The sequence below is a fragment of the Rana temporaria genome, chromosome 10 (genome assembly GCF_905171775.1).
Source record: "Rana temporaria chromosome 10, aRanTem1.1, whole genome shotgun sequence".
NCBI lineage: Eukaryota > Metazoa > Chordata > Amphibia > Anura > Ranidae > Rana > Rana temporaria.
This window is the reverse complement of record NC_053498.1, coordinates 29,245,346-29,263,637: the sequence shown is the minus strand read 5'-3', so window position 1 is coordinate 29,263,637 and position 18,292 is coordinate 29,245,346. Positions and strand designations below refer to the sequence as shown.

The 18,292-nt window shown below is 43.4% G+C and overlaps 1 protein-coding gene across 1 annotated transcript; it reads right to left on the bottom strand.

Moving 5' to 3' along the window:
* Positions 1-874: 874 nt before the first annotated feature.
* On the bottom strand, positions 875-17,998 carry LOC120916478 (trypsin-3-like). The gene is made up of 5 exons (XM_040327464.1): positions 17,579-17,998; positions 9,145-9,310; positions 4,773-5,032; positions 3,528-3,664; positions 875-1,077 (listed from the first exon to the last, which is right to left on the bottom strand). The coding sequence occupies exons 1-5, from the start codon at positions 17,727-17,729 to the stop codon at positions 928-930; spliced, it is 864 nt and encodes a 287-aa protein (XP_040183398.1). The 5' UTR covers positions 17,730-17,998; the 3' UTR covers positions 875-927.
* Between the last annotated feature and the right edge of the window lie 294 nt (positions 17,999-18,292).

The following is an 18,292-nucleotide window of genomic DNA, read 5'->3' as shown; positions in this document are numbered from 1 at the left end:
AAAAAAAAAAAAACAGTGTAAAAATTTAAAATAAAAGGTAAAATAAATAAGAAAAAAATTATACAATTTTTAAACGTGCCCTGTCCCGCCAAGCTTGCATGCAGAAGCGTACACATACATGAGTAGAGCCTGCAGAAAGAAAATGGAAGAACTCTGCCTCCATGGGAGGTTCCCGCTATCTGCAAGCTTTCTGCATTGACAGCTGTTATATAGCTGTGAGCGGGGCCACCCCGTGACGTAAACAGGTGACCCCTGCCCCCCTCTGACATTACGTGACATCAAATGACATTAGAAGGGGGGTGGAGTTACCCAAGTTCTGATGCGAACAAAACCGGGGGGGGGGGGGGATTCATGTCATTCCTACTCTCAAATGGAAAATGAAAAAGCATATCCTTCTACAGTGTATACTTGCCTCAATTTTTCATGATTTGAGCTTGAGCTTGATTTGAGCGTGACAGTGTGAAAATCAGGCTCCGATTAATTCTGATTCCTTTTTTTAATTTATCTGTTCAATATACTGTATGGGAACGTTGTGTTCACTGTATGGGAAATTACCAAGCATGACAGATATGTGATTTTTTACAGTTGCTATAACATATGTTTTGACTGTGTTACAGCATTTGTGGGGTTTCAGTTTATCATTTGCTTAATATTGATATAGCACTAGTTCACTTATACAGTCATACTGCCATGTTCTATTTAGACCTCTGTAAACAACAGCTGGATCACTAAAAAGTTACATGGCTGTGGTTAAAATATAACATATCCTTGCGTCAAAGACCTTGGTGACTCAAAAACTTATCAGTGTTTAGTTATGCACAGGAGAGCCCTAAAAACCACAAGTAGAGTAAAGTAATATGAACACTAAGAGATGTTAAGAAAATGGACAATGCTTTAATATACATTTGCTTTGGTGTAAGGTTGACTTCAGTATTTCTCAATAACATTCTTAATCCAGTCAAAATAGATGCAGACTTTGGTATAGACACCAGGATATCCACTTTGCGCACATCCTTGACCCCAGGAAACCACTCCATACAGCTTTCCATTGCAAACCAGTGGTCCACCAGAATCCCCCTGTGGAAATCAAGATACTTCAGTGCAGGGCATTACCAAAAGCATAATGAAATATGTGGAATAAACCCTCCAGTTTCTAAAAGTATGTATTAACTGTTCTACCTCAAAACCAGAATAAAAAAGTTATAGATATTGGCACATTTAATTTATAAAAAAAAAAAACTTTATTTCAGATATATAGTACAATTCTAGATTTAAATATCATGCTTTGGTACCAGAATTTGCAAGTTAGCTGGGCTCATGATTGTTTACTTGGGTCTCAAAGACTTCTTATACAGATGGCATGTGGGCAAACCTATTATATCACCAAATAGTGGATATTAATCAAGCAGCAAAAGGTCCAAAAGGTCCAATTCCCAACTCCAGTCTTGTGTAAACGCCTGACCATTACTCCCTGACCATTACCCTGCCTGTTGCACAACCCCAACTTTCATACTTTAAGTTTTCTAGATCAGTGGTCATCAACCCTGTCCTCAGGGCCCACTAACAGGTCAGATTTGATGTATTACCTTGGGGAGATGCAAACTAGAATAGTGCGTTCACTGAGCAGAAAATATCACCTGTGATTAGGGATGAGCCGAACACCCCCCGGTTAGGTTCGCAGCAGAATACCGTTAAAGTCTATGGGACACAAACATGAAAAATCAAGTGCTAATTTTAAAGGCTAGTATGCAAGTTATTGTCATAAAAAGTGTTTGGGGACCTGGGTCCTGCCCCAGGGAACATGTATCAATGCAAAAAAATAGTTTTAAAAACTGACGTTTTTTCGGGAGAAGTGGTTTTAATAATGCTTAAAGTAAAACAATAAAAGTAAAATATTCCTTTAAATTTCGTACCAGGGGGTGACTATAGTATGCCTGTAAAGTGGTGCATGTTTCCCGTGCTTAGAAAAGTCTCTGCACAAAATGACATTTCCAAAGGGCCTGGTAATGGACTGGGGGGGAACCCATGCTGTTTTTTTTTTTTCAATTGCTTGCATCTGTATTGCCGGGACCCAACAATTCTGTAACGGAATGACCCGTGACACCCAGAGACTTTGGAAGGATGGGGGGTACTCCTGTGCCAGCGTCACTAATGACTCTTGGGTCTAGGGTCACCCTGTGCCCCTTTTGGGCATAGGGTAACTGAGAAATATTAATTATAAATTACATGAGATGGGACATTACTGTTAATTCATGTATTGCAGGAGATCTGGACATATTACAGGTGATTTCATTCTGACCCCAAACCGGTCAATAAGAGTGTCTACTTCAATGCTTAACCTAGGCTGTTGAGATGCCAACTAAGTACATCTGCTCCTAAGACCTTTCATTGTGTGAAGATGCTATTGATGATAGATATGTGTTGTGAGTTAGCAGTCTAAAGGTCAGACGTCTGATTTAAGGAATGTGTAATATGATGTAGGTGAGAACAGCTTTAAAAAAAACACCTTTAAAATTAGCACTTTTGTTTTCTCTCATAGACTTTTAAACGATGTTCTGCAACTTTTCGAATTTGCCGCGAACACGCCAAATTGTTCGCTATTTAACTCATGTTCGACTCGAACATAAAGCTCATCCCTACCTGTGATGTATTTTAGTTATCTTGCAAACCTGGCCTGTTAGTGGGCCCTGAGGACTAGGTTGATGACCACTGCTCTAGATCCTTCAAACAGCTAATTACTTCAAATCCTTGTCTGTGGCCACCATTTTGGCTTGGAAACTGAGGCAAGAACTGTGAGGACCTGCTTCTGAACCTGCACCCTCTGCTGTGTCTGGTGATGTCTGTTCTTGCTGAGCTACCTGAGATGTCAAACAGCACCCTGTCTGATCCTGCCCTATGCCTGGTTTCTGCTGAACATTGAGCTTTTTGTTCCTCCAATGAACATTCTACTTAGGCCATGCCTTTGCGCTTCCTGTTTGCCAGATTATTGTGCTCTCACCTGCCAATATCTTGCTGTTGTCACTCCTGCTGCTTTCCCTATTTACGCTACCACTCGTTAGTAGTTATCTTTAGCTTGTCCCTGTTTTTCAAGCTTCATTGGTGGCAGCAGCAGTCGGAATTACACTTCCACCAATGAAGCTTTGGAAATGGGGGGTTACAATTACACTGTAGCAATGTAACTGTAAGCCCCTTCTTCAGCTTCATTTGTGACCATGTTAATAATTATATTCCTCTTGGGAGGAGATTATGTCTCATCTCCGAGTTCTGCATTTGCTTTACACGTACAGGGAGAAGAGCAGTAACAGCCACGCTGTACAAGTAACAGAACAGTGAGCAACAGATAGACATTACATAACACAACTTGCCTTCTGATCCTGACCAGCCCCCCCCCCCCCTACTCTGTCCCGAATGATAGTTCCACCACTGGTTACAGTAGTCATATAGTCTGCTATGGATTTGTTTATCCAAGTAATACAGTATAAAGACATTTAGGAATATTAATATTTCTATTTATCTTTAATACTAACCTGGCATGAGTCTTTTCCACCTTCTAGGTAACCAGCACAGAACATATTGTCAGTGATCTTATTTGGATAAGCAGCTTTACAGCTGGAGTCCGACAAAACAGGGAGGTCAAGACACTGTAAAACTTCAGGATACTGTACTAAAAATAAATATATAAAAATAAGTAAAACAAATTATTATCAACTAAGATGCAGTGTACTTTTGCATTATTTTTGCATTATCATTTACACAAGTATTTTAACTAAAAATGCAGTTCCGGTTAAAACAACTTTGCTCCGTTTTGCATAGTGGGAGTGAGGTTAGAACATGCAACAAGCTTGTATTTAGCTACCGTATATACTTGAGTATAAGCCGACCCGAATATAAGCCGAGGCACTAATTTTACCACTAAAAAACGGGAAAACTTATTGACTTGAGTATAAGCCTAGGGTGTCCATCTGCATGCCTTAGTGTGCCTCACTTTGCCTCACTGTGCCCATGCCTCATTGTGCCCATGCCTCACTGCGTCCATGCCTCACTGCGTCCATGCCTCACTGCGTCCATGCCTCACTGCGTCCATGCCTCACTGTGTCTATGCCTCATGGTGCCCATGCCTCACTGTGTCCATGACTATACTTACATTTAACATAGGTGTATATAGAAGGGGTGCACATTTGTAGAGGTGGGGCTATATGTGTGCCAAGTTTGGGGTCCAGGGGGCCTACGACCGGACGGTACCGGGTCCCCAAAGTTACCCGGACAGCAAACTTTGCACACGTGTAGAGGAAGAGAGAGGCTATATGTGTGCCAAGGGGACCTACGGCCGGCCAGTACTGGGTCCCCAAAGTCCGGGAGATCAGGCGCAAAAAGGTGACTCGAGTATAAGCCAAGGGGGGCATTTTCAGCACAAAAAAATGTGCTGAAAAACTCGGCTTATACTCGACTATATACGGTAAGTTGAGTCCCCATTTAAGTGATTTTCCCCTCACTTCTTTGCCTGGTGACTGCAAAGAAAGTGAAGATTACTGTATCTTCCAAAGGGAAACAGACAGCAATAGAGACCTGACAGAATATTTAACCTGTACCCATCATTGGGTAAAAAAACTATAGCAGAGAAAGTGTGAAAACGAAAAGTACATCCTTGCTTTAAAGCCAATCTGTGCTTTACAGGGCAAATCAGAAGTGTTTATGCTTTAACTTTTTTATTTTTTTTTAAATAAAATTCACTGTTAAAATTATTATTTCTGAATCCAAGAAAATGAATTTACCTCCAGAGGTCTTCAGGTTTCCCCAGCCTGACACGAGGCACTGACTTCCATCATTTGGACAGGACGTGGCTATTGGGATGGGTTGGACATATTGATTGAACTGGGCAGGCTCAGCTAGTTTGACCATCATGAAATCATGATCTATGTAATACTGGTTATAGTAGAAGTACTGATAAGCCTTTTCCACCTGGATATGCTGCTCTGTTCCTTCTTGTTTAGTAGTATCGTGTTCCCCAAGGTGAGCAATCAGGTACTTGGGCCTGTGCAAGTTGGATATAAGAAAAAAGAGGAACTGTAGATATCAAAGGGTTACTACAGATAATGGGCCAGATCCACGTAGATAGGCGTATCTTTAAATAGGTGTAGCGTATTGTAGTAACGCTACGCCGCCGCAACTTTGAGAGGCAAGTGCTGTTGTCAGGGCACAGACCTTTTACGGTCTCTTTCCCTAGTTGGTCCTGGGTGGAATCGAACCCAGGATCTCTCCATTGAAGGTCCAGCTCTTTTGTCTCTGAGCCACTGCTCAGTTCTATTCTGTGTGCTGTCCATTGGAGCCTGGTTCTGAAACCTGTACTTCTGTGGACCAATCAGTGGCCAGTGCGGCCTATTTAAGCCAGCCCCTTCCCCTTTGCTAATGGCTGGTTCGTTGTCAGCTTTACCCTGTGAGAGAACCTTGGAAACCTGTATACCCAGACCTGCTTGACCCGGATTGGACCTTGACGATTCTCTGCCATCTCCTACACTTGACCCCTGCCTGCTTATCGGATTTGCTGTTGTCTCCTGCCCCTTGACCTTGGCTTGCTCTCACGGACTTCCTCTGATCTCTCCAACTCCTGACCCACGGCCTGTGACCCGGATTTGCCTTGTTTCCTGTTTGTCCCTTCTGGACTTACCTGCCTGTTCCTGCCTGATCAACGACTGTCTCCAGTCCTCTGCACCTGCCCTGCTTTCGTCAGCTGCACCAGGTCTGCCTACCAGTTCCCGGCACCGGTGCCTCCTTGTGCCGTCCCTCCTCTGTTCTAACTCCAGGGAGTGGTCTGCACAGGGTCGCAAAGGTGAGCCGCCCTCAGCATCTCGGCCTCGGTAAGTAACGTTCCTGACATTACGAACCAGCCATTATGTCTGAGGCCGACAGGGCATGCTCACCCCTTGAAAACCTGTGTCAACAGGTGTCTGTTTTGACGGTTGCCGTTCAAAAATTGCAAGAATTACATAATGGACTGACGGATAACATGGAGTCCGCAGACTTGTTCAAAATGCTCACTTCCTTGGCTCTGCAAGTCTCCAGCCTGAACCATATTATTCAGGAACTACAACAAGAAGTCCAAAAATTTAAAGAGACAACACGCCCAGCCCCGGAACCTGTATATTATGAGCCATTTGTTCGTATGCCAGAAATATTCGATGGGAACCGTGCATCCTTCTTGTGCTTTAAAACTGACTGTGAGCTATTGTTCACCCTTAAACCTAGGACCTATGCCACGGACTATATTAAGGTTAGAGCCTCCGTCAACTTGCTAACAGGGCAGGTCAAATCGTGGGCTCACCTGCTGCTGCAGGAAAAAAGTCCAGTCTTGGACAGCTGGGAGACGTTCATGTCTGCTCTGGACTCATATATCCCTGCTTCCAAGAGGACCAGCACTCCCAGGTCTGCTCTTAGTTCACGAGGCCTACGGGTACCCAAGGATAGGAAGCCCCAGTACGGTTATGACCTCCAGCCAGCCCAGTGTGTGCCAAATTATGAGACTCCGTATGTGCCCAGCCTGGAAGTTTCCCCATCACAAGGCCTTGACATTTCTGTGGATGCACACACGCCTACCTTGGAGGAGGAAGAACCCATGCAGATCGGGGTCATCCGGTCCAGCCTATCTATGGCAGAAAGAGAGCGGAGAAGAGCCCATGGACTTTGCTTTTATTGTGGTGCTAGCGGGCACCTTATATCGCTTTGCCCAACTCGCCCACCTCGGCCAAAGCTTCTTCAAGTGGGTACTATTGGAAGTTTTTTCTATGCCTCAGAATCTGTACCTACCTCCCCAGTTCCAGTGTCTTCGGTTCCTGTGTCCCCAGTTCCAGTGTCTTCGGTTCCTGTGTCCCCAGTTCCAGTGTCTTCAGTTCCTGTGTCCCCAGTTCCAGTGTCTTCAGTTCCAGTGTCTTCAGTTCCTGTGTCCCCAGTTCCAGTGTCTTCAGTTCCTGTGTCCCCAGTTCCAGTGTCTTCAGTTCCTGTGTCCCCAGTTCCAGTGTCTTCAGTTCCAGTGTCTTCAGTTCCAGTGTCTTCAGTTCCTGTGTCTTCAGTTCCTGTGTCTTCAGTTCCTGTGTCTTCAGTTCCTGTGTCTTCAGTTCCTGTGTCTTCAGTTCCTGTGTCTTCAGTTCCTGTGTCCCCAGTTCCAGTGTCTTCGGTTCCTGTGTCCCCAGTTCCAGTGTCCCCAGTTGAAATTCCAGATCATATCTCCCCAAGTGAAGTTCTCCCTCCAGACTGCACATATGCCTCAAATGGTACTATGGTCCGTAAACAGGATCTGGAGATATTGGAACGAGCTTTACAAGCAAGGAGGGCGCCCCCTACCAGAACTTCAGGATCAAAAAAGCCAAAAAAGAAAAAGTGACAATCTACATGCTCCCCGTTTTATCCAAGCTTCCCATCAGGAGCTTCTGGAACTAACGGACAGGTTGGGCGTCCGGAGTCCGCCCCTAGGGGGGGGGGACTGTCAGGGCACAGACCTTTTACGGTCTCTTTCCCTAGTTGGTCCTGGGTGGAATCGAACCCAGGATCTCTCCATTGAAGGTCCAGCTCTTTTGTCTCTGAGCCACTGCTCAGTTCTATTCTGTGTGCTGTCCATTGGAGCCTGGTTCTGAAACCTGTACTTCTGTGGACCAATCAGTGGCCAGTGCGGCCTATTTAAGCCAGCCCCTTCCCCTTTGCTAATGGCTGGTTCGTTGTCAGCTTTACCCTGTGAGAGAACCTTGGAAACCTGTATACCCAGACCTGCTTGACCCGGATTGGACCTTGACGATTCTCTGCCATCTCCTACACTTGACCCCTGCCTGCTTATCGGATTTGCTGTTGTCTCCTGCCCCTTGACCTTGGCTTGCTCTCACGGACTTCCTCTGATCTCTCCAACTCCTGACCCACGGCCTGTGACCCGGATTTGCCTTGTTTCCTGTTTGTCCCTTCTGGACTTACCTGCCTGTTCCTGCCTGATCAACGACTGTCTCCAGTCCTCTGCACCTGCCCTGCTTTCGTCAGCTGCACCAGGTCTGCCTACCAGTTCCCGGCACCGGTGCCTCCTTGTGCCGTCCCTCCTCTGTTCTAACTCCAGGGAGTGGTCTGCACAGGGTCGCAAAGGTGAGCCGCCCTCAGCATCTCGGCCTCGGTAAGTAACGTTCCTGACAGCTGTATTCACAAAGCACTTGCCACTAAAGTTACAGCGGCGTAGCGTAAATCTGCCGGCGTAAGCGCGCCTAAATCAAATGAGGAACAGTGGGGCATGTTTTATGTTAAAGCATGACCCCACGTAAATGACGCTTTTTTGCGTACGGCGCATGCGCGCGCATGCTCAGTATCACGTAGAATTTTCAAATTAAATTACGCCCGCTCAATGCCTAGACGACGTGAACGTAATTTATGCAAAGCCCTATTCGCAAACGTTTTACGCAAACGACGTAAACGACGGAAAATTCAACGCTGGCCGGACGTCCATACTTAACATTGGCTACGCCAATTTGCATATTCTACGCGGAAATCAACGGAAGCGCCACCTAGCGGCCAGTGTAAATATACACCTGAGATCCGACGGCGTACTAAGACGTACGTCAGTCGGATCTAGCCTCCATTCTGGCGTATCTTGTTTTGTGGATACAAAACAAAGATACGCCGGAGCATCCTAGAAGTTACACGGCGTATCAATAGATACGCCAACGTAACTTCTTTGTGGATATGGCCCTATGTGTACAATGGTTTCTGTTAAATATTTTTTCCTCCCAGAGATAGCATCATCCCATCCTGCCCTGTAGCAAGGACGTTGATAAGATATTCCCAACTGTTACCATTCATCCCCATCACATGGAGTGGGCTCTGAAGAAAGAAATAATAAATGCACATTTATTTTACCTGCAAAAAAATGTGCATTTTTTTTTTTTTTTAAAGATGAACTTATCTTTTAATGGGAATCATGCACTGACCAGTGCTTGCGCTTTACAAAGTAGCAGAGGGGATCCCCACTGGTCTAACTGTTCAGACAACTACAAATCTAATTGCTATGGCTAGCCCAAGATTCTCTGATCATTTTCAGGGATCCAAGTAATTTTGGCTCTAGGGTTTGTGTTCAGGATAGCCAAGTATTAACAATCTACAAAGAAGAATTATAGAACTTACTGCTTATAGCAATGAGCTGCAGATATGATCCACCGTGCTGTGACCAGGGAGCCACCACACCAACGTTGTCCATTATAGGTGAAATAAACCTGCCAAGGTTGGGAATGGAGGGCACACTCATAGCCATTGATGATCTTATCATCATCATCATACCGAGGAGCAGCAGCTTTAAAAGAATCAAAAAGAGTTTACAAATACTTGGTGGAACAGAGACCCCAAATTTGCTGCCAACTTTTAGGAAAGTTATAACTTTACTCCCACTTCCCAAGAGCATATAATAATTTTCCATTTGCTCCACCACTGCTATATTCAGCGAGTCAGGCCGCGTACACACGGTCGTTCCAAACCAATGAGAATGGTCCGACGGGCCATTTCCATCGGTTCACCTCTGAAGTGGCCTGATGGTCTGATGTGCGTACACACCATCGTTCCAAAAACCGAAGGGGTCAGAACGCGGTGACGTCAAACACACGACGTGCTGAATAAAACAAAGTTCAATGCTTCCAAGCATGCGTCGACTTGATTCTGAGCATGCGTGGGTTTTGAACCGATGCTTTCTGTACTAACGATCGGTTTGGACCGATCGGGCAGCGGGCCATCGGTTCGATTTTAAAGCATGTTTTAAAATTTTGGACCGAAGGAAAACAGACCGATGGGCTATACACACGGTCGGTTTGGACCGATGAAACTGAACCTCGGTCCATTCTCATCGGTTTTGTCCGACCGTGTGTACGCGGCCTAAGAGCAAGAAAAATATTTCCAGGTACTTGGGGTATTGATGCTCATGCACACCAACTCTGTGACAGCACTGGGCAAATCCCTGACACTAGAACTATCACATGGGGAGAGTTCATAGCCTTGGGTCAGTTTTAATTGACTATATGCATTGACACAGCAGCTCCTCTTGTTCTTGGTAGCTAATGGGTGTGAAGGAAGGGCAAGTTTGTGATTTTGGTGGAGAGTGGCTGCTGTTGTGAATGCAGCATCACAATAAACATCATCCAGCCTCCAGCATTGCAACAGAGAGTAGTGTAGATAGGTCTGTGTAGAATGCAAGGCCAGGTCACCAGAGGGGACAAAATGTAGGCCATTCATGCTGAAAAAGTGACATCATTGGACCTTCTATGGTCTATAGTACTACATGCCTGGAGTTCCCTGTACAACATTATAGTTCTAACTGCAGCAAAAAGAGACATACCCACCTGTTTTAAGTAATTGAGTATTTGAATTATTCTAAGTATGTTTGAAAAATATATGTATGGTGTATATAGTTATATATACTGTAAAAGAAAAAAATGGGAATGGGCTTGCCCTGAGGAAGTCACATGACCAGTGACGCAACGCGTCGCGTTGGGTGGAGCCTTGTGACGTCAGTTCCATTGGTGTTTTAACAGAAGCACGGTGAGGAGGCCTGTGTGTCACTATTCCCATTGCTTTTTACTGTGGTTTTTATCATTACTTGATGTAAGCAGTTTTTTTACTAAATAAATTTACTTTTCATTTGGCAATATTGCACTATGGCTGTTCTTTGTTTCCTTTGAGCGCCATTTATACAAGAAGTGCCATTCCTTTGAGCGAGCTGTTAACTCTATATGTGAAATTACCCAAGATGTTTTGATGCCAAGTTTTGGACGTAGTTCTTTGTCTTTGCCTGGAACCTGGATGCCTTTACAGATCCATCAGTAGGATTTCTTATCTGACTATCTGATGAGCCTTGTTTGACCCTTGGGTCATTGTTGGAGGTGAGCGACCAATTCATAAATTGAACAGTCGATACTTGGATAGATGTTTTATCTGTTTTTTCTTCTATCAAGTTATCTCTTTGCCTTTATATGAACTAACTCCTACCATTGGGCTTTAGTTGGACTTTATTCACATTTTTTTTTTGTATGTTTGGATACTCATCATATTTTTTCTTTGAGTATATTACTATGGCACATTATTGATTAAGCGCATCATTCCCATCTTTTTATTTTACATTTATTATGCAGTGTCTTTTGAGTACACTACTAATTGTTTGCAGCTAATTCAAGGTCACTATACATGTAATATATATATATATATATATATATATATATATATATATATATATATATATATATATATTTTTTTTTTTCAGAGTTTATTTTCACTATATTCACTGGAGGTTGATGGTTTATATTTACTTAAAAATTAGAACATAGTAGCTCTCACGTTTTTCTCTTATAACACATATTTATATATACTGGGCCAGATCCACGTACCTTGGCGCATCTATATGTCCGGCATGGCGTATCTCAGATACACTACGCCGCCGTAACTTACAGCGTAGTTTCCGTATCCTCAAAGAATTCGCGCCGTAAGTTACAGCGGGCGTGTAGTGTAACTGTGTCGGCGTAAGGGCGCGCAATTCAAATGGATGAGATGGGGACGTGTTTTATGGTAATTCCTATTGACCCCACGTAATCGTCGTTTTTTTTTAACGGCACATGTGCCGTCCGTGGGGGTATCCCAGTGCGCATGCTCGAAATTAACACGCAACAAGCCAATGCTTTCGATGTCAACGTAATTCTACGCAAAGTCCTATTCACGAACGTTTTACGCAAACGACGTACACAACGGAAAATTTGACGCTGGCCCGAGGTCCATACTTAACATTGCGTACGCCTCATAGAGCAGGGGTAACGTTACGCCGAAAAAAGCCTTACGTAAACGACGTAAAAAAAGCGCCGGGCGGACGTACGTTTGTGGATTGGCGTATCTAGCTAATTTGCATATTTAACGCGGAAATCGACGGAAGCGCCACCTAACGGCCAGCGTAAATATGCATCTAAGATCCGACGGCGTACTAAGACGTACGCCAGTCGGATCGAGCCCACATTCAGTCGTATCTTGTTTTGTGGATACAAAACAAAAATACGACGGGGCATCTTAGAAATTACGCGGCGTATCAATAGATAATTTCTTTGTGGATCTTGGCCACTGTCTGTATCCTTGCTAAAGTGATGAAAGGAAGAAATGAAGACTCCTAGGGCTTCTAAATATAATAACTTGCATTTTCTCTGGTGGACTTGTCATCTGTTTCTGAGACTCTTAACATAAAAAAATGCTACACTAATAGGGGCTTCAATTTATAATACAGTAAAACCTTGGATTGTGAGCATAATTCGTTCCAGAAACATGCTTGTAATCCAAAGCGCTTTATATCAAAGCAAATTTTCCCATAAGAAATAATGGAAACTCAAATGATTTGTTCCACAACAATTTATTCATAAGTTCTTCAGTTTATAGTTCATATAAAAAGATTATAGCAATGTGTAAGGTTGTGTAACCATGAAATGTCCATCCACAAATGGCATCTTTCCCAAGGGAATTAGAAGCAAAATCCAGCAGGAGCTACAGAGTATAAAAGAGAAGAGAGGAGCCTCTGAGTGTAGCAATATGATTACATTTAATGAAGGTACAACAGGCAACTCACATGGTTGATGATTAAATGAGGCACATCTAAGTATGCAGGATTCGGGGTAAAGCTGTCCACATAGACCATCCTCATCACCGCCGGCTCTCACCGCTGTCAGTCTGCAATCGTGACTGGAAAGACTACCCTGCAGTAGAGCAATCTGAAAGCGAGGCTTGAACCGCTCATGGAGCATAGCGTGGAAGGGACGACATCAATAGTGGTGAAGAGAACTATGTGGACAGCTTTACCCCGGATGCCTGCATACTTAGATGTGCCTCTTTTAATCATCGAACATGTGAGTTTCAAAATGTTGTACCTTCATTAAATGTAACTATATTGCTACACTTAGAGGCGCCTCTCTTCTATTTTATACTCAGTTGTGACATGATGCTACTCTTATATCAAGACATCGCTTGTATATCAAATCAAAATTTATTAAAACATTTTGCTTGTCTTGCAAAACGCTCTCAAACCAAGTTACTCTCAAACCAAGGTTTTACTGTATCTTGTATTTACTCTATTGGACTTGTCATCTGTATCTAAGGCCTCGTACACACGAGGGGACATGTCTGATGAAAACGGTCCGCGGACCGTTTTCATCGGACATGTCCGCTCGGAGATTTCGGTCTGATGGTTGTACACACCATCAAACCGAAATCCACGCGGACAGGATACGCGGTGACGTGGCCGCGCCGTCGCCGTGACGATGACGCGGTGACGTGCGTGACCCTGGAAGGTCAATGCTTCCACGCATGCGTCGAATCACTTTGACGCATGCAACGGCTTTCGGCCGAGCGGACATGTCCGGTGAGTCGTACAGACGACCGAACATGTCCAACGGACAGGCTTCCAGCGGACATGTTTCTTAGCATGCTAAGAAACATTTGTCCGCTGGAAACCTGTCCGATCCGCCGGAAATTTGTCCAGGCGGCCGTACACACGACCAGTTTCAGCAGACATGTTCGGTCGTGTGTACGAGGCCTAAGACTCTAACATCCATTAAATGCTATACTCTCTGGAAATGAACCAGGGTTGCCTTAAACTTGCTTGAAGGTTTCATTCTACACCTTTCCTTTTCCCATTATTATATATATTTAATATTATTAACAACACCCCCAACTGCCCTGGATTCTGTAAGACTGTCCCAAGATTTAAATAAAAGCCCATGACTGGTGCAATGCTATTGCGCATACTGCCTAACAACAACCCCTATCCTTATGCTAAACTTACTTATGAAAAAGACACCTGACATCTTATGGATTAAATGGTCAACAAAGGCCCCTTTATTAATTCCAAAAGATAACATAAAAAATAACTTATCAAAAATAACCATTTTTATAAATATATATATATTTAACACATAACATTTTCCCAACAGATTTTCCTTAACTGCTGCACCTGGGTTCCTGAAAGAAGGTACCATCTGCTATCTCATTGGCTGTCCATGATCTCCACAGTATCCTGGCCTCCAGCCGCGATCCCACAGCTCAGAGACAATGACTCGATCCTTCTTCCACCATTCAGCATGATGACCAATAGCCCATGACCAGATAGGGCTCTCATATATGGACACATCATGGTGATCTAAACCCCGCCCCGTGCCCCAGCTAATACTGCACCCACTCCTACATCACTTCCTGGTGCGAAATGCCAAAGCGTACCCCCCAGTCATGTGGACCCTGCATTGAGGTTCCCTTTAGCTCTGGGGTGTTCTAGATCTTTTAGGTGTAGGGAATAGTTAATGCACCTGCCAGTTTATTTTTTTAATCCTCATTTTGCTTTCCCTAAGGTGTAACTGGGAAATGATGGGGAAATCTCTCCAAATTAGGGGAATTACCCTCTTGGACAGTGGTCGCTGGGGTAGGTATCCCCTTTGAAAAAACTTCCTTATCTATTGTTCTGGTGACAGCTTTAAAATCTAGGCTTTCCCAATGCTTACTATGTTGTCAGTGGTCACAAATAGAGAAAGCGAGTCTCCCCAGCAAGGACACATACAGAAATCGAAACAAATAAAAAATACGACGGCGCAACGCAATGTACGCCGTCGTAAGTCCTAATCTGGGCCGTTGTATCTATGCGACTGATTCTTAGAATCAGTTACGCATAGATATCCATTAGATCCGACAGGCGTAAGGCTCTTACGCTGTCGGATCTTAAATGTAATTTTTTTTTTGGCCACTAGGTGGCGCCTCCGTAGTTTTCCCCGTCGAGTATGCAAATTAGCTAGATACGCGAATTCCAGAACGTACGTGCGGTCGACGCAGTGAAGTTACGTCGTTTACGTTAGGTTTGCGCGGCGTAAAGTTGCCCCTGCTGTATGAGGGGCAACCAATGTTAAGTATGGCCGTCGTTCCTGTGTCGAAATTTGTAAATTTACTTTGTTTGCGTAAGTCGTCCGTGAATGGGGCTGGACGCCATTTACGTTCACGTCAAAACCAATGACGTCTTTGCTGAGTAATTTGAAGCAATGCACCCTGGGATATTTTTCGGACGGCGCATGCGGTTCGGCGTGGGAACGCGCTTAATTTAAATGCTCCACGCCCCCTACCCGGCTAATTTGAATTAGGCGGGCTTGCGCCGGGTGATTTACGCTACGCCGCCGCAACTTTACAGGCAAGTTCTTTGTGAATAAAGCACTTGCCTGTAAAACTTGCGGCGGCGTAACGTAAATGAGATACGTTACGCCCACAGAGTTTTACGCCCATCTACGAGAATCTGGGCCCTGGTGTTCTAATACTTCTGCATTGGATCTAAAACAGAAAACAATGTAGTGGATATGCAGACACTTCAATGCAATACAATATCTACAGTTGTGCTCATAAGTTTACATACCCTGGCAGAATTTATGATTTCTTGGCCATTTTTCAGAGAATATGAATAATAACACAAAAACTTTTCTTTCACTCATGGTTAGTGTTTGGCTGAAGCAATTTGTTATCAATCAACTGTGTTTACTCTTTTTAAATCATAATGGCAACAGAGACTACCCAAATGACCCTGATCAAAAGTTCATACCCTGGTTATTTTGTCCGGATTACATGCACACAAGTTGACACAAAGGGGTTTGAATGGCTATTTAGAGCCAGTTCACACAGGGGCGACCTGTCAGACGACTCAGCCGCTTGACAAGTCGCGGTCCGCTCTATTCAATGGAACCGTTATAATAGAGCGACGCAAGTCGATCTGACTTAGAAAAAGATTCCTGTATGACTTTAAGGGTGACTCGGGGGGACTTGCATTGACTTCAATACAGAAATCATTTTGCAAGTTGCCTCTCAAGTCGCCTGTGTGTGAACCGACTCTAAAGGTAACCATTTTCACCTGTGATCTGTTTGCTTGTAAATAGTGTGTGTGTATAAAAGGTCAATGAGTTTCTGGACTCCTGATAGACCCTTGCATTTTTCATCCAGTGCTGCACTGACGTTTCTGGATTCTGAGTCCTGGGGAAAGCAAAAGAATTGTCAAAAGATCTGCAGGAAAAGGTAGTTGAACTGTATAAAACAGGAAAGGCATATAAAAAGATTTCCAAGTAATCTCAATGCCAATCAGCAGTGTTCAAGAAGTGAAAAATGAGGGGTTCTGTTAAAACCAAACCACGGTCAGGTAGTCCAACTAAAATTTCAGCCCCAACTGACAGGAAAATTGTTTGGGATGTAAAGAAAAACCCACAAATAACTTCAGATGAAATACAGGACTCTCTGAAAACATGTGGTGTGGCTGTTTCAAGATGCACAATAAGGAGGCACTTGAATAAAGATGGGCTGCATGGTCAAGTTACCAGAAGAAAGCCTTTAATACACAAATGCCACAAAGTATCCCACTTATAACATGCCAAACAGCACAGAGACAAGTCTCAAACCTTCTGGCACAATCATTTGGAGTGATGAGACCAAAATTTAGCTTTTTGGCCACAACCATAAAGCTTCATTTGGAGAGGAGTCAACAACTACTGTGAAACACTGAGGTGGATCGCTCATGTGTGAGCTACAAAGGCACAGGAAATTTGGTCAAAACTGATGGCAAGAAGAATTCAGTATGTTATCAAAAAATACTGGAGGAACATTCGCAATCATCAGCCAGGAAGCTGCTCATGGGATGTACTTGGACATTCCAACATGACAATGATGATAAACACAAGGCCAAGTCGACCTGTCATTGGCTACAGCAGAATAAAGTGAAGGTTCTGGAGTGACCATCTCAGTCTCCTGACCTCAATATCATTGAGCCACTCTGGGGAGATCTCAAATGTGCAGTTCATTCAAGACAGCAAGTATTTACAGGAACTGGAGGCTTTTCTCTTCCGTTCATGGACGGACACAGCAGCCTTTGACCTTAGGGTTATATCTCTCCTGGAAGGAAGGTGCATAACCCTACTGTCAAAGGATGCTGTGTCAGTCCATGAACTCAGAGAAATGGATTTTACTGTGAGTACAAAAATCCTATTTTCTCTTCCGTTCATGGATGGACACCGCATCCTTTGACAGTAGGGTTATGCATCTTCCTTCCAGGAGAGATATAACCCTAAGGTCAAAGGTTGCTGTGTCCGTCCATGAACTCAGAGAAATGGATTTTACGGTGAGTACAAAAATCCTATTTTTGCCAAGAGGAATAGGCAGCTTTAGCATCTGAGAAGATAAAGGGCCTCATCCACAAATACCACAAAAGACTTCAAGCTGTCATTGATGTTAAAGGGGGCAATACACGGTAAACTTTTAATCGGGTAATTTGGGTAGTTTCTGTTGTGATTATGATTTAAAAATAGTAAACATCGTTTATTGATAATAAATTGTTTCGGCCAAACAAGAACCATTAGTGAAAGAAAATTTTTTATGTTATCGTTCATATTCTCTGAAAAATGGCCAAGAAATCATAAATTCTGCCAGGGTATGTAAACTTATGAGCACGACTGTATTTTAGGAACAATTATCTATTCATGTTACAATGCAATCATCTGAGCTGCAACAGACATTATATGAGATGGTGATTAGCATTTACCTGCAAGCCCCAGGAACATCCATATCCAAAGATAGAGCATCGTGAGCTGATGGCAACTCTTCTTGGACAAGTTGAAATGTTTAACGGACCATGGCCAGCTCCGGACAGTATTTATAAAGGTCTGCATTATGAACAGATTGCCCATTTCCATGGCTCATCTCCAGGCACCTGACTTTTCCCATATTAACTGCACAGATATTTCAGTTAGTGCTAAATAAACAGTGACTGCTAAGTACATTTGTCATAAACTTGTTTGGTTCCTTTTTTTATTTGGGGTACATTTTTATACATAGTGTTGGAAAATATTTGGTGAAGCAAAGTTGAGCCTGAAGCACTTTTCAGTAACTATAATGATACAGATGATATACTGTATATATATATTTTTTAAATCAATGTATATATCCATGGAACTTTCTATTTAATCACTTCAATACCACTTACGCCCCTTCCTGCCCAGGACAATTTTCAGTTTTGAATGACAATTGCGCGGTCATGCAACACTGTACCCAAACTAAATTTTTTATCATTTTCTTCCCACAAATAGAGCTTTCTTTTGGTGGTATTTGATCACCTCTGCTGTTTTTATTATTTGCTAAACAAACTAAAAAAGACCAACATTTAAAAAAAAAAAAAAAAAAATTTAGTTTCTGTCATAAAATCTTGTTTTCCCCTTCACTGACAGGGAGAGGCAGAGGCAGCACTGATGAGTTGGCA

Coding starts and splice junctions, on each gene's coding strand:
- LOC120916478 (XM_040327464.1), bottom strand. CDS start 17,729: ATGGAAATGGGCAATCTGTTCATAATGCAGACCTTTATAAATACTGTC. Junction 5,033..9,144: donor GCAGCTCATTGCTATAAGCA/GTAAGTTCTATA, acceptor CAACTTGCACAG/GCCCAAGTACCTGATTGCTC. Junction 3,665..4,772: donor AAACCTGAAGACCTCTGGAG/GTAAATTCATTT, acceptor ATTTATTTTTAG/TACAGTATCCTGAAGTTTTA.